Source organism: Salvelinus alpinus, chromosome 9, assembly GCF_045679555.1.
Source record: "Salvelinus alpinus chromosome 9, SLU_Salpinus.1, whole genome shotgun sequence".
Classification (NCBI taxonomy): Eukaryota; Metazoa; Chordata; class Actinopteri; order Salmoniformes; family Salmonidae; genus Salvelinus; species Salvelinus alpinus.
The window spans coordinates 47,581,111-47,596,663 of NC_092094.1; the positions used below are offsets into that span (position 1 = coordinate 47,581,111).

Here is a 15,553-nt window from a genome sequence, read left to right on the forward strand (position 1 = left end):
AGGCCTCCCAGGTAGCTCCGGTTCGGATACCCAGACCCGAAATCACCTCCAACACAAAGAAATGTAAAACACCTCCTAATGCTAATGCACCTCCCTTTGGTGAGGCGTTATCCTGTAACGATGTACGCTGAAGCAAGTTCAGGGAGTGAGTGTTTTAATAAATAAACGGAACACAATACAAAACAAGAAACTCAAACAGCAAACAGACATAAAACAGAAATAATGACGCCTGGGGAAGAAACCAAAGGGAGTGACATATATAGTGCAGGTAGTCAAGGAGGTGATGGAGTCCAGGTGAATCTGATGACAAGCAGGTGCGCGTAACGATGGTGACGGGTGTTCGCCATAACGAGCAGCCTGGTGACCTAGAGGCCGGAGAGGGAGCACACGTGACATTCAGTGTCCTCCATCTCCACTAACCAAAGTTAATTGTAAGGATTTTTCAAATCAAATCAAAGTTTGTCACGTGCGCCGAATACAACAGGTGTAGACCTTACAGAGAAATGCTTACTTACAGGCTCTAACCAATAGTGCAATTTCCCCCCAAAAAAGGTATTAGGTGAACAATAGGTAAGTAAAGAAATAAAAACAACAGTAAAAAGACAGTGAAAATAACAGTAGCGAGGCTATATACAGTAGCGAGGCTATAACAGTAGCGAGTGTAACGATAGTCTTCGTCCTCCTCATCTGAGGAGTAGGAAATGTCGGACCAATACGCAGCGTGGTGAGTATTCATATTTATTCGAATACTTTTCAACAAGAACGAAAACAATAAACTGAACAAAATAAACAAAGATGCAACAGTCCCAAAATAGTGAACACTAAACATAGGAACACATGAACAGGAACAATCATCCACAAACCACAATACAAAAACAGGCTACCTAAATATGGTTCCCAATCAGAGACAATGACTAACACCTGCCTCTGATTGAGAACCATATCAGGCCAAACGACAAACCCAGCATAGAAACACAAAACATAGATAACCCACCCAACTCACACCCTGACCACACTAAAACAAAGAAAATACAAAAGAACTATGGTCAGAACGTGACAGAGAGGCTATATACAGGCACCGGTTAGTCGTGCTGATTGAGGTAGTATGTACATGTAGATATGGTTAAAGTGACTATGCATATATGATAAACAGAGAGTAGCAGCACCGTATTTTTCTTTTAATAATGTCAAATGAACAGCTGTACAGAAAGACTCATGTGACGTGCAAATTACAGAGGATTAACCTCTTGATGCAATTGAAGCATTTATGTCTGGGAAAACTCCAGGGCTGGATGGCATAACAGTGGAGGTATACCAAACCTTTTTGATGTACTCAGAGGACCGTTATTAGCATGTTATAACCACTACTATAAAATGGTAGATTATCAGATACTCAACAAGAAGGTCTGATTTCATTATTACTGAAGCAGGACCCACGTGGTGAATATAAAGCTCCAGTCCATAAAAAAAAATTGGAGGCCCCTTACACTTCAGTGTTGTGATGCAAAAATTCTAGCAAAATGCATAGCGCATAGAATTAAAGAGGTATTGTCAGATATTATTCATCCTAATCAGACAGGATTTTTAAATGGACAATACATTGGAGATACTATAAGTGCTGGAAACAATATAACACTATGAAAAATCTGGGAAACCATGTCTGACATTGAAAAGGTTTTTGATCAAGTATGACTGGAATTTATATATACAGTGCATTCGGAAAGTATCATTACATGGCAGCCTGATTCTAAAATGGATTTAAAAAAAACATCCCTCATCAATCTACACCCAAGATGAGAAAGTAAAGGAGCAAACGCATTAGCCAGTAATAGAAGATACTGTATGGAGAGTAAGGAGTGAGGAAGAGGAGGATGAAAGGGGTAGAAAAAGATGAACTGATCGGAAGGTGGGTTAAAAAAGAGTGACGGACAGAAAAAGAGAGGAAAGGGGGAGTTAGGTGGAGGGTAAAGAGAGAAGAACAGAGAAGGAAAGTGTATGTTATTACAGAAATTAAGTCAAGGCTAAGAAATAAATTCATGAGTGGGTGCTTAAGGAAGAGGAATTGCAGTCATATCGAAGAAGGGGCTATGGAGGTACTGCATAACAACGAAGAAGTGGAAACAAAGGAGGACAATAATGGAAATGCGGAGAGAGTTAAATGTGGAGAGAATTATAAAGTGTTTAAAAAGTTGAAAAACTGAAATTAAATAGTTGAACAAGTGTATGACATACAAATGGCTGGGGAGGTATTATGATGATGTTGAAAAGAGTCCTTACCATTGAAGTTTACTGCCCGGATGAAGGTCAGTAGTTCCTTGCCATCAATGTTGTGCATGCGTGGGCACAGGCCTGTGTTCCCTGAGCAGAGCTCACGGTGCATGCGGTGTAGGGCGTGGGCCATGGCATAAACCGCGTCCATCACAAACTGTACCTTCCCCTCCTGTTCATAGGTTGAGTCACGACCCACCTTCTCCAGTCCTGGACAAGAGGAGAAAAACCACCAACATAAATTCCACTGTCATGTTGTTGACTCTCAATTCCCAAGTATTCGCACATGTACACCTAGGAGGTGTAAATTGAAGAGTAAGGCAATCAATACTTAAGACCTCACGTTCGTGATCTACTCAATATGAATATCCCTGACTTTTTCACAAAGTCCTTGTGTAAACGATTACATCTCACAATGGAAAACAACATCTCACAACACATACAGTACATCTGACCACGGCCATAAAACCAACCTCCATAATTTGTTCTAATTGGAACAATCGTATAAATAATTAAAATATGTGTTTTGTACACAATAAGAAAATGAAATACATTTAAATATTGCTCCAGCATTGATCAAAGTTCAGAATGCTTAAATTCTTGACCTGACTGAGTTCTAATAGCACCTGCCTCTTTGCCAATGAGTGGAATCATGAACAGTGATTATCTATGTTCGCTTGCGTCCTCCGGATTTGCCGCACAAATTTGCCTTTTAGCAGCACATTCACCACTCTCTCGAATGGTTAACTCCGCCCTCTAGCGGCACAGGCTGGTGGCCTGAGATGTGAAACAAACTAAACCAAACTCGTAGTCAGCTCACAAGAGAAAAAGGCAAAACTAGACACGCTGCTGACAGTGTGGTTGCGAGATGCAGGACAAAAAGCAATTTTAAAAATGTCACGCGACACCTGCCGTGTACACAGACATTCCACAAACAAACAAAAAGCGACTGGAGAACTGGTAGTCGCTTATAACAGTTGAAGTCGGAAGTTTACATACACCTCAGCCAAATACATTTAAACTCAGTTTCACAATTCCTGACATTTAATCCTAGTAAAAATGACCTGTCTTAGGTCAGTTAGGATCACCACTTTATTTTAAGAATGTGAAATGTCAGAATAATAGTAGAGAGAATGTTTATTTCAGCTTTTATTTCTTTCATAACATTCCCAGTGGGTCAGAAGTTTACATACACTCAATTAGTATTTGGTTGCATTGCCTTTAAATTGTTGGGTCAACTTGTGTCAAACGTTTCGGGTAGCCTTCCACAAGCTTCCCACAATACGTTGGGTGAATTTTGGCCCATTCCTCTTGCCAGAGCTGGTGTAACTGAGTCAGGTTTGTAGGCCTCCTTGCTCGTACATGCTTTTTCAGTTCTGCCCACAAATTTTCTATGGGATTGAGGTCAGGGCTTTGTGATGGCCACTCCAATACCTTGACTTTGTTGTCCTTAAATCCATTTTGCCACAACTTTGGAAGTATGCTTGGGGTCATTGCCCATTTGGAAGACCCATTTGCGACCAAGCTTTAACTTCCTGACTGATGTCTTGAGATGTTGCTTCAATATATCCACATTATTTTCCTCCTCATAATGCCATCTATTTTGTGAAGTGCACCAGTCCCTCCTGCAGCAAAGCACCCCCACAACATGATGCTGCCATCCCCGTGCTTCATGGTTGGGATGGTGTTCTTCGGCTTGCAAGGCTCCCCCCTTTTTCCTCGAAACATAACGATGGTCATTATGACCAAACAGTTCTACTTTTGTTTCATCAGACCAGAGGACATTTCTCCAAAAAGTACGATCTTTGTCCCCATTTGCAGTTGCAAACCGTAGTCTGGCTTTTTTTATGGCGGTTTTGGAGCAGTGGCTTCTTCCTTGCTGAGCAGCCTTTCAGGTTATGTCGATATAGGACTCGTTTTACTGTGGATATAGATACTTTTGTACCTGTTTCCTCCAGCATCTTCACAAGGTCCTTTGCTGTTGTTCTGGGATTGATTTGCAATTCTCGCACCAAAGTACGTTCATCTCTAGGAGACAGAACGCGCCTCCTTCCTGAGCGGTATGACGGCTGCGTGGTCCCATGGTGTTTATACTTGCGTACTATTGTTTGTACAGATGAACGTGGTACCTTCAGGCATTTGGAAATTGCTCCCAAGGATGAACCAGACTTGTGGAAGTGTAAAAAAAAAAATCTGAGGTCTTTGCTGATTTCTTTTGATTTTCCCATGATGTCAAGCAGAGGCACTGATTTTGACAGTCGGCCTTGAAATAAATCCACAGGTACACATCCAAATAACTCAAATGATGTCAATTAGCCTATCAGAAGCTTCTAAAGCCATGACATAATTTTCTGGAATTTTCCAAGCTGTTTAAAGCAGTCAACTTAGAATATGTAAACTATATCTGGCCATGTGTTTTAGGTAATTTTCCTGCTGAAAGGTGAATTTGTCTCCCAGTGTCTGTTGGAAAGCAGGTTGAAGTTTTCCTCTAGGATTTTGCCTGTGCTTAGCAATATTCCATTTCTTTTTACCCCCCCCCCCCCCAAAAAAAAACTCTTTAGTCCTTACCGATGACAAGCATGCACCTAATATGATGCAGCCACTTCCATGTTTGAAATATGAAGAGTGGTACTCAGTTATCTGTTGTGTTGGATTTACCCCAAACATCACGCTTTGCTTTTTTTTGTTTTTTTGTATTACTTTAGTGCCTTTTTACAAACAGGATCCATGTTTTTGGAATATGTTTATTCTGTACAGGCTTCCTTTTTACTCTGTAATTTCTGTTAGTATTGTGAAGTACCTACAATGTTGTTGGGTAATTATCACAGCCACAGCCATTAACACATTGTCACTGCCATTAAACTCTGTTTTAAAATCCCTATTAACCCCATGGTAAAATCCCTGAGTGGTTTCCTTCCTCTCCGGCAACGGAGTTATCAAGGGCACCTGTGTCTTTGTAGTGGCTTGTAACGTAGATGCTGGAAGTCAAGAAGCAGGTGGTAAGTTTAATATAACAACGACCACGGACCTACACAAGTAGCATCCAGGCATGAACAAACATAAACAATACTGCCTGGGGAAGGAACCTAAGGGAGTGCCAGATAAAGGGGAGGTAATGAGTGAGGTAATGGAGAACAGGTGTGCGTGATGATGAAGCGCATGTGTGCATAATGATGAAAGCCAGGTTCGCATAATGATGATTCCCAGGACCGGTGGTTAGGTAAACCGGTGAAGTCGAATGCTGGAGAGGAGGAGCGGGAGTAGATGTGACATGACTGAGTGTATTGATACACCATCCAAAGTGTAATTAATAACTGCACCATGCTCCAATGGATATTCAATGTCTGCTTTTTTTTGTTACCCATCTACCAATAGGTGCCCTTTGCGAACCGTTGGGAAACCTCCCATGTCTTTGAATCTGTGCTCTATATTCACTGCTCGACTGATGGACCTTGAAGATCATTTTATGTGTGAGGTACAGAGATGGGGTAGTCATTTTAAATCATGTTAAATACTATTAATGCACACATACAAATCCACAGTCCATGCAAATTATTATGTGACTTGTTAAGTAAGTTTTTACTGCTGAACTTAAGTTAAATACTTATTGACTCAAGACATTGCAGATTTTCATTTTTAATTTGTAAACATTTCTAAAAACATAATTCCACAACTTTTCAATTTAATCCATATTAAATTCAGGCTGTAACAATAAAATGTGGAAAAAGTTAAGGAGTGTGAATACTTTCTTAAGGCACTGTACATGAATCTACACAAAAAATGGCCTGGGACATTGACTTATAAGACACATTTTTGTGTAAAAAAAAGGGTATAATTAATAACAATAGTTACCACTGAGAGTGTTAAATCAACACTGATAGACACTGGAAAAGTGTTAAATTAACACACTACTTAGCGTAAAGCCTTATTCAAATATTACTGTATCTTCCCTATAGGCCTACATAAAAATTAAATCCCAATGCAAACAAAATAGTTAAAACAAATTCATACGTTTTTGTTTATGTTGTTCGTCTTATTCATTACCCACCTTTTTTACCACTACATCAATAATATTAATACAGAATTGTATCTAATATTCTAATAATTAATGTGAATGCGATAATATGATCATCTATGTGCTCCATTGATGTCTGTTTGTGCGGAGCTTGATTAGAAATGCCTAGGAATACAAATGTGAATGCTATGTAATTTGAGAAAAGAGTTTGTTTATGCAATTCATCATTACAACTGACTGAACAGTTGCTGATGCTACGTATCAGTGTGAATAATTTCTCATATTTCCCTCCTTTCAGGGGTATAACATTACAATTGTATAGCTAATAGGCTATAGCCAAGCTGATTATTGCTGGGCTCATTTTTGCTTGTTTTTGCTGTTCTTCAAAAAGCATTTAAGTTTTTTTTGAAATATATAGAAATGCATACTTTCTTATTCATAACTGGTTTGGTGTGCTATAACTTATTTTTTATAGGAATCAGTATGCACATACTGTACTTGCACTGGCCAAGTTTGCTAATCATTAGTTTGCCTTGAGGATATTACTTCAGAACACCTAAATAATTTGTACTAATCTACAAGTATGAGGAATTCAAGGCATTTGCAAATTACACTGGAAAATGAAAAAAGCCTGCATTATATAAGATGGGTCTCTCATCAAAAACCAATGAAAGATGATTTCTCATTACTCAAGAGGGGTTAACTTACTTGCGTCCTCTGATAATAGAGTGAGGTATCTCACTGTGGGATATACCCATTTCTGGGGCAGATTACTAAACACTCCAATCACACAACGTCTGTCGTAGACAGACAGGAAGTGTGGCGACTAGTGGGGGACCCCACTCTATAAAAGTTGCCACCATCCCGCCCTCTGACTTGTTCTCAAGGATATCCTTCTTCCTTGCGAACAGGGAAATGCGATGATATACCTAACTATTATCAGAGAACCGGGGTTGCGCTAGTAACCTTAAGATCTCTTTCAAATATTTGTTTTGGTATCTCACTATGGGATATAGCCCACTCCCGTATCACCGATATGCTCTCTGAAGCCAGGAAGTCCTGACAGACTTTTCCCTCGAGCTGAGGACTGCCTGTATGCGCCAAGCAGATGCAGTGATGTCCATTTTGTAAAAACCTCAAACGTATGAGGGGTAGCCAACGTACCGCATAACAAATCTCTTGCACAGAGATGCCTAAAAGGAACAATCTTTTTTTCATCAGTCCACTGTTGGTACAGTCCCAAATGTGTGTGAATGTGGCACCTTTGTCTGTGAAAATTGTAAGCTCATCTTTTTACACAGCACATTCCCAGTCTACAGAACCCCTCTAGAAATTGTTGGCTGTGTTACATGAACGATAGAAAGGGGAACAGGACCTGGTTGGTTTGTGTGGCAGCTGAATGCTAGGGCAAATGATGTTGCATCATAGATGAACAAACATGTTTAGGTTATGGCACTCCAGTGAGTGTGACTCATTGCAGAAATAGGCACTAGCAAAGGGACTCAGATGTAGCTCAGACGTTCAGTAGTAATTTTACCTCTCTTGCATGTTTTCCTTTCCTGCATGATCCTTCTCCCTTGCAGGTTTTCCCTTTCTTATCAAAGACATCCTGCGTGCCAGCCTCCTTTTATGTTTAATTCCTCACTCTAATGGCATTGGGGATGTTAAGGACTTGTATATTGTAATGACTGTAAAAAAAAAAAAATGCTTTTGGAAATGTTCCCGTTCCCGACTCTTTGTGTAATAGACCATATGTCAAGCCTGCTCTCGCTCCCCCTCTCTTGCGCTCGAGGGCGCCAGGCGGCCCATCATTACTCACACCTGGCATCATCGTTACGCGCACCAGCGCTTCTTTGGACTCACCTGGACTCCATTTCTTTGTTGATTGTCCCTCCTATATCTGTCTGTTCCTCGATTTGATCCCCGTGTCACCATTGATGTCGTTATGTTTTCCCATGTCCAGACGCTATCCTTGTTTGTTTCTTGTCTGTTATCCATTAAATGTTCACTCCCTGTACTTGCTTCGCGTCTCCCAACGTCTGTCCTTACAGAATGCTGACACCACAATTTGAAGCATCAGGGAAGTTTTTTGTTGGTGACGTCGGGTCCGGTTACCGCTGCCGGGGGAACCAGGAATACCTCAGCTGGCTCGTCGGGCTTCCACGCCTTAGCTGGCTTGAGAGGTTTCCTTGCCTCGGTTGGCTCAGCAGGCTCTCATCCCACGTCATGCCTCAGCCAGCTCGTCGGGCTCCCACGCCTCAGCCGGCTCATCAGGTTCCCATACCACGTCATGCCTCAGCCAGCTCGTCGGGCTCCCATGCCTCATCGGCGCTCGAGTGCACCAGGCGGCCCATCATTACGCACACTTGCCACCATCATTACGCGCACCAGCGCTTCTTTGGACTCACCTGGACTCCATTACTTTGTTGATTGCTCCTCCTATATCTGTTTGTTCCTCGGTTTGATCCCCGTGTCAGCATTCATGTCGTTATGTTTTCCCCTGTCCAGATGTTGTCATTATTTGTTTCTTGTCTGTTATCCATTAAATGTTCACTCCCGGTACTTGCTTCTCGTCTCCCAGTGTCTGTACTTACACTATATGCTAGTTGAATGGAGAAATTGTAGTTGTAAAAGCTAATAATTGTTATATGCCTTATTTGTTTCATATTTTGTCATTTCAGTTTGATTTGAATGTTGTATATGGTTATGATGGAGATTTTAAATGTCTTAATTTTCAGGTTTGAATGAGACAATGTATTCCCCTAAAATTCTTCTTTCAATAAAGTTCTTGTTTTATAAAAATTATATATTTCCTTATCATATATATTAGACTAAATGCTATTTGTATTTTTTTGTTTGTTCCAGATATGTGTTTAATATACTATCCAGATGAAGTTTCTCATTACAGAACTTTTCATAGAATTTGACAAAAATACCATTAGTCACTAAAACATCCGTAACCCATTTACAGTAAAATATATTTCTCTTCTGAATTCAGATAATCAATTCTTACAAAATAAAGGAGGCTCAATATGCTCCAAGTTGTTCTCTGTCGTCATTCGACATTTTTGTAAATGGCAGTTTTTTGGGAGAAAAACATTGATTTTCATATAAGATACACATTTTCGCAGGCGGTTTTTCTTGGCTGATTACAATTTGATGTGGTGCTATTGTATGTCATATCATGTAAAAGAGCTGTTTCTCAGCTTTTAAAATATGTATCATGTTTTCATGTAAAGTTTGACACCAGCTAGTTATTCTCATTTATGCACGCCAATGTCATGGTCCAGTAAAAAAATGGTTTCCTGACTTTCCGAGCAGGAAAGGGTTAAATCGTTCAGTATTAGTAATAGTAAATAAGAGTCTGGTTGCAGCAGTTGTGAATCATGTCTCGCATGAATGTATGTGTGTATATGTTTGTGTGGTTGTTTGCGTGAGTGAGTGCATGTGTGCTAAGGTGCGGAGAGTCAGTGCAGGTGGTCAGTTCAGTTCAAGTGTTCAGCAGTCTGATGGCTTGTAGATAGAAACTATCTCTGAGCCTGTTGGTATCAGACATCTTGCTCTGATACCGTCTGCCCCTCAGGCACTGTTTCAAATGGTAGTCCTGGATGGGTGGGAACACGACCCCAGTGATGTACTGGGCCGTCTTCACCATCGGCTGGATGGCCTTGCGATCGTGGATGGAACAATTCCCATACCAGGCCGAGATGTACCTGTTCAGGACGCTCTTGATGTTGCATTGTGACATGAATTTCTTCAGCTGCCTTAGGAAGTAGAGGTGCTGTTGCGCCCTCTTGACAATATCAGTGGTGTTGTCGGTCCATGTCAAGTCAACAGTGATGTGGACGCTGAGGAACTTAAAACTGCTGACTCTCTCTACTTCAGTCATGTTGATGTGGATCGGGGTGTGTTCCCTCTGCTGATTGAAGACAACAATCAACTTCTTTGTTTTGCTGACCATAAGGGAGAGGTTGTCCTGACAACACAATGCCAGGTTAGTTAACTCCTCCCCATAGGCTGGCTCGTCATTATCAGGCCTTCAACTGTGGTTATCAAGCCTTCAACTGTGAAATCGTCAGCAAATGTGATGATGGAGTTGATGTCGTGAAAAGTGCAAAGCCACACAGTTGTGGGTGAACAGGGAGTACAGCAGAGGGCTGAGTACACACCCCTGGGGGGGCCCTATGTTAAGAGTTAGTGTGGAGGAGGTGCTTTGCCAATCCTCAAAGCCTGTGATCTTCCTGTCAGGGAGTCCAGGGTCCAGTTGCAGAGGGTAGTGTCCAGACGCAGGGCTCTGAGCTTGGAGGGAACAATAGTGTTGGATACTGAACTGTAGTCAATGACCAGCATTCTCACATAGGTGGTCCCCTTGTCCAGATGTGTTAGGGCCATGTGAATAGTGATGGAAATGGCATCTTCTGTGGATCTGTTGGAGCAGTAGGCAAATTAGTGGGTCCAGTGTGCCTGGCATGCTGGCCTTGATGTGGGCCAGCTTCTTGTATTACTTAATGATGACGGGGTGAGTGCGATGGGGCGATATTCATTTGGATGACATCAATAAGGGATCATAGCTTTCACCTGGTCAGTCTATGTCATGTAAAGCACAGGGGTTCCTCATGTTTTGTACACTCTGTATATATACACACCTTCAAATTAGTGGATTCGGCTATTTAAGCCACACCCGTTACTGACAAGTGTATAAAATCAAGCCCAGAGCCATTCAATCTCCATAGACAAACATTGGTAGTAGAATGGCCTTACTGAAGAGTTCAGTGACATTCAACGTGGCACCGGCATTTTATTCAGTTTATTTAACTAGGCAAGTCAGTTAAGAACAAATTCTTATTTTACAATGACTTAAGAACAAATTCTTATTTTACAATGACGGCCTAATCATGTCATCCTTCCAACAATTCAGTTCATCAAATTTCTCCCCTGCTAGAGCTGCCCCAGTGAACTGTAAGCGCTGTTATTATGAAGTGGAAACATCTAAGAACAACAATGGCTCAGCCACGAAGTGGTAGGCCACACAAGCTCCGAGAATGGGACTGCCGAGTGTCGAAGTGCGTAGAGCGTAAAATCCATCTGTCCTCGGTTGCCACACTCACTACCGAGTTCCAAACTGCCTCTGGAAGCAACATCAGCACAATAACTGGTCGTCGGGAGCTTCATGAAATTGGTTTCAATGGTCGAGCAGCTGCACACAAGTCTAACATCAACATGCGCAATGCCAAGCGTCGGCTGGAGTGGTGTAAAGCTCACCGCCATTGGACTCTGGAGCACTGGAAAAACGCATGCTCTGTAGCAATGAATCATGCTTCACCATCTGGCAGTCCGACAGACAAATCTGTGTTTGGCGGATGCCAGGTGATTGCTACATGCCCAAATGCATAATGCCAACTGCAGCGTTTGGTGGAGGAGCAATAATGGTCTGGGGCTGTTTTTCATGGTTCGGGCTAGGCCCCTTAGTTCCAGTGAAGGAAAATCTTAACGCTACAGTATACAATGACCTTCTAGACTATACTTTGCTTCCAACTTTGTGGTAACAGTTTGAGGGAGGCCCTTTCCTGGTTCAGCATGACCTGTGCACAAAGCGAGGTCCATATGGAAATGGTTTGCCGAGATCGGTGTGGAAGAACTTAACTGGCCTGTACAGAGCCCTGACCTCAACCCCATCGAAAACCTTTGGGATGAATTGGAACATAGACTGTGAACCAGGACTAATCGCCCAACATCAGTGCCCGACCACACTAATGGCTGAATGGAAGCAAGTTCCTGCAGCAATGTTCTAACATCTAGTGGAAAGCCTTCCCAAAAGAGTGGAGGCTGTTATATCACCAAAGGGGGATCAACTCCATATTAATGCCCATGATTTTGGAATGAGATGTTTGACAAGTGCAAGTTGACACAATAACTGTTAGCAAAGGTGTTAGCTAGAGAAGACGTGCTGGATGTTGCAGGGATTTGTAGTTTTGCATGATGTCTACTTCGATGCTAATTAGCATTTTTGAATCTGTGAGTATATAGAGCTGAATATATTTATTAAAGTCACCTTGTTCAAGAGAGATTAAAATGGTTATAAAAATGTCACGCCAATGTAAGGCTACACAAAACATAGCCCTTATTTTAAGTGTTTCTAAAATCCCCTATGGGAAAAATGAATGGTGGAAAACCGATTGGAACCATTTCCCTGTTTGAACGCTAGGTTTAATGAGTATTATGACTCTCCACGTTGAGGCTCTATACATTTGACAGACAACTTAATCACGGGTCCTGGGATTTCAATTAAACATCACTTACCAGGGCAAATGTATTACCTCTGTACATGACAGACTAGTTTCTGTTTTCCATTTTCTATCATGCCCTGGGGTTCAATTAGATGAAAAAATTTGATAAATGAAAAACTATTTACAGAGATAGTCTTGTGTGATGAGATAAGTCGAAAATAAATCAACAGCACTAATTTCAGCGCATATAAGGCTCTGACAAGCCTGAATATATTTACATTAATAGCTTATTGTTATACTCCCCATTGTTATTTACTAACGTAAAAAAATGTGTCCGATTCTATCAACGTAGCAATAATAATAACATGCTTCTAGGTCTAGCATTGTTTTGCAAGATTACATTTTTTTATAGAATACACAGAAAAACTAAGCAGACAAAATTGAATGGATTGAGTAGGTACTGACATTACAGGTTAAATATGTCTCCTTCAATCCGTCTAGCCTTCAGAAATATGCTTCAATAGTATGCATTGAACTCAACTCAAAAGTAAACTACATGACCAAAAGTATGTCGACACCTGCTCATTGAACATCAAATTCCAAAATCATGGGATATAGAGTTGGTCTTGCAGTCAGTTTTGCTGCTATAAAAGCCACCACTCTTCTGGGAAGGATTTCCACTAGATGTTGGAACATTGCTGGGAGACTTGCTTCTATTCTGCCATGAGCATTAGTGAGGTCGGGCACTGATGTTGGGCAATTAGGCCTGACTTGCATTCGGCGTTCCAATTCATCCCAAAGGTTTTTGTTGGGGTTGTTGGGGTTTCACACCGATCTCGACAAAGCATTTCTGTATGGACCTCGCTTTGTGCATTGTGCATTGTCATGCTGAAACAGGAAAGGGTCTTCCCCAAACTGTTGCCACAAAGTTGGAAGCACAGAATCGTCTAGAACAGTGGTCGCCAACCGTTCAATCGCAATCTTCAAGGCATTCCTAGTCGATCACCAAATATTTCTGTAGAAAAGCCAACGAACGTTAAAGGCTTGCCGGTAGGTGCACTTGATTCAAAAGTCCTGCACACCGGGTAAGCAAAGTGTTCCCGTGAGACAAACTCCGCAGACCAGCAAATCTGTGACTGAATCGAGTGCACCTACTGCGCTGCCCAATCGGATAGCTCAAATAACCGTGGCTACAGAGTTTCCATGACCCTGGCCACAGCCAAGTTTAATAGGCTACTAGCCTACGTAAGATTTAGTAACTTTTAAAACCATGACCACAGAGAGACTGTCAATGAATACAGCAAAGAGCTGCTGTTTTTATGAGTGAGTTCATGTTTAAGTTTACATTCAGCACTGTCACTGTTTTATTCAACACTATGACAAAACACACTTCTCCGTACTTCCACTCGGGCTGCAATGAATGAGTAGCCAAGTATCGATAGCCCTGCATTTTATTATTATTAGCAGCTCATCGTGTTGATTTTAATATTAAGGAATATTTAACTTTCTCTGGTCATAGGAACAACATTAATTTGTGCATGTGGCAGATGTGGTTCGACTTGAGTTTCACCATAAGGTGGAAGACGTGTCCCCTTTCTCTGGTCAGTCTCACCGGAGGAAAGGAAGGAGTGAGCAGGGACCGTGAGTGACGGTTGGGGAAAAAAATGTTTTCAACGGTCATCCAACTCGGAATTCCAAGTCGGAAACTTGGGCATCTTTCTAGAGCTCCAACTTTTCGACCTGAAGATCACTGATGTCGTGATTTGACCTCTTTGACCATCAGGTGCAGGTACCATCAGTCCAGTAAAATAAAAATGCTAATTATTTCAATTCGTGCTCCACAGTGCCTCACAAGTGCTAAACCAACTGATCTATTTTGTTATCAAAGCTCGAGTTTTGAAATATAAATGGTCTCATTTAACAATATTGGCAGGCCAATCATATAGCCAATATGCTGTGATAATATATTAGGCCTACTGCCCAAACTTCATTCCTACAAAACTGTTTGTGTGAGGTTAAAGTAAAAAACAAATCTGAGCAGTAGACCTCAGCTTGCTTTTTGACTGCGAAAGTGATCTTGACTCAGAAACGGTTGGTGACCACTGGTCCTGAACATCATTATATGCTGTAGCGTTAAGATTTCCCTTCACTGGAACTAAGGGGCCTAGCCCGAACCATGAAAAACAGCCCCAGACCATTATTCCTCCTCTACCAAACTGTACAGTTGGCACTAGGCATTGGGCAGGTAGCGTTCTCCTGACATCCACAAAAAACAGATTAATCAGTCGGACTACCAGATGGTGAAGCGTGATTCATCACTCCAGAGAACGCGTTTGTACTGCTCCAGAGTCCAATGGTGGAGAGCTTTACACCTCTCCAGCCGACGCTTGGCATTGCGCATGGTGATGTTAGGCTTGTGTGCAGCTGCTCGACAATGGAAACCCATTTCATGAAGCTCCCGACGAATAGTTCTTGTGCTGGCGTTGCTTTCAGAAGCCGTTTGGAACTTGGTAGTGAGTGTTGCAACCAAGGACAGATGATTTTTACGCGCTACGTGCTTCACCACTTGGCGGTCCCGTTCTCCGAGCTTTTGTGACCTCAAGAGGCAATTTTAGCATGTAAATCTTGGTGGGGCAAACCCAAAACAATGTGGGATGCATGCCAGAAAAGCCACTACACAACACAACACTAAACAATACATTAATTGCACTATAACAGTGACAATTGGTACCCACAAACTGTTAAGGCCTACACAAAGCTGTCCCAACAGAAGAGCTTTATTTTCAGCACCATGGAATGAATCCTTGTTACCGGTAAACATTGCTTTCAGCAGAGCCTTGTCTTGCAGTGAAACAGTAAATTCAACTTAATTTACTGCCTTTAAAAACAGCTGATATGGCTGATTTGCTTTAACAAATGTGGTTTCTACAACAATTGAGATGTACAAACTATACATAATGGAACAACAAGAGGATAAGAGACAATCCAAAATGTTGAATAAGACATTAATCAGCGAGCTAGGACGGACAGCAACAGAATTCAG

General features: G+C 41.6%; 1 protein-coding gene across 3 annotated transcripts in view; it reads right to left on the bottom strand.

The window, feature by feature from the left end:
- Nucleotides 1-15,553, bottom strand: part of LOC139530242 (metabotropic glutamate receptor 8-like) — a 239,619-nt gene that overhangs the window by 39,338 nt on the left and 184,728 nt on the right. For 2 of the 3 annotated variants that reach the window (XM_071326453.1, XM_071326452.1), the window contains exon 7: nucleotides 2,278-2,478. In XM_071326453.1, the coding sequence (XP_071182554.1) occupies nucleotides 2,278-2,478 (201 nt within the window). Of the gene's footprint in view, nucleotides 1-137; nucleotides 366-2,277; nucleotides 2,479-15,553 lie in introns of those variants that run through there. The other variant, XM_071326454.1, reaches the window with a different exon arrangement.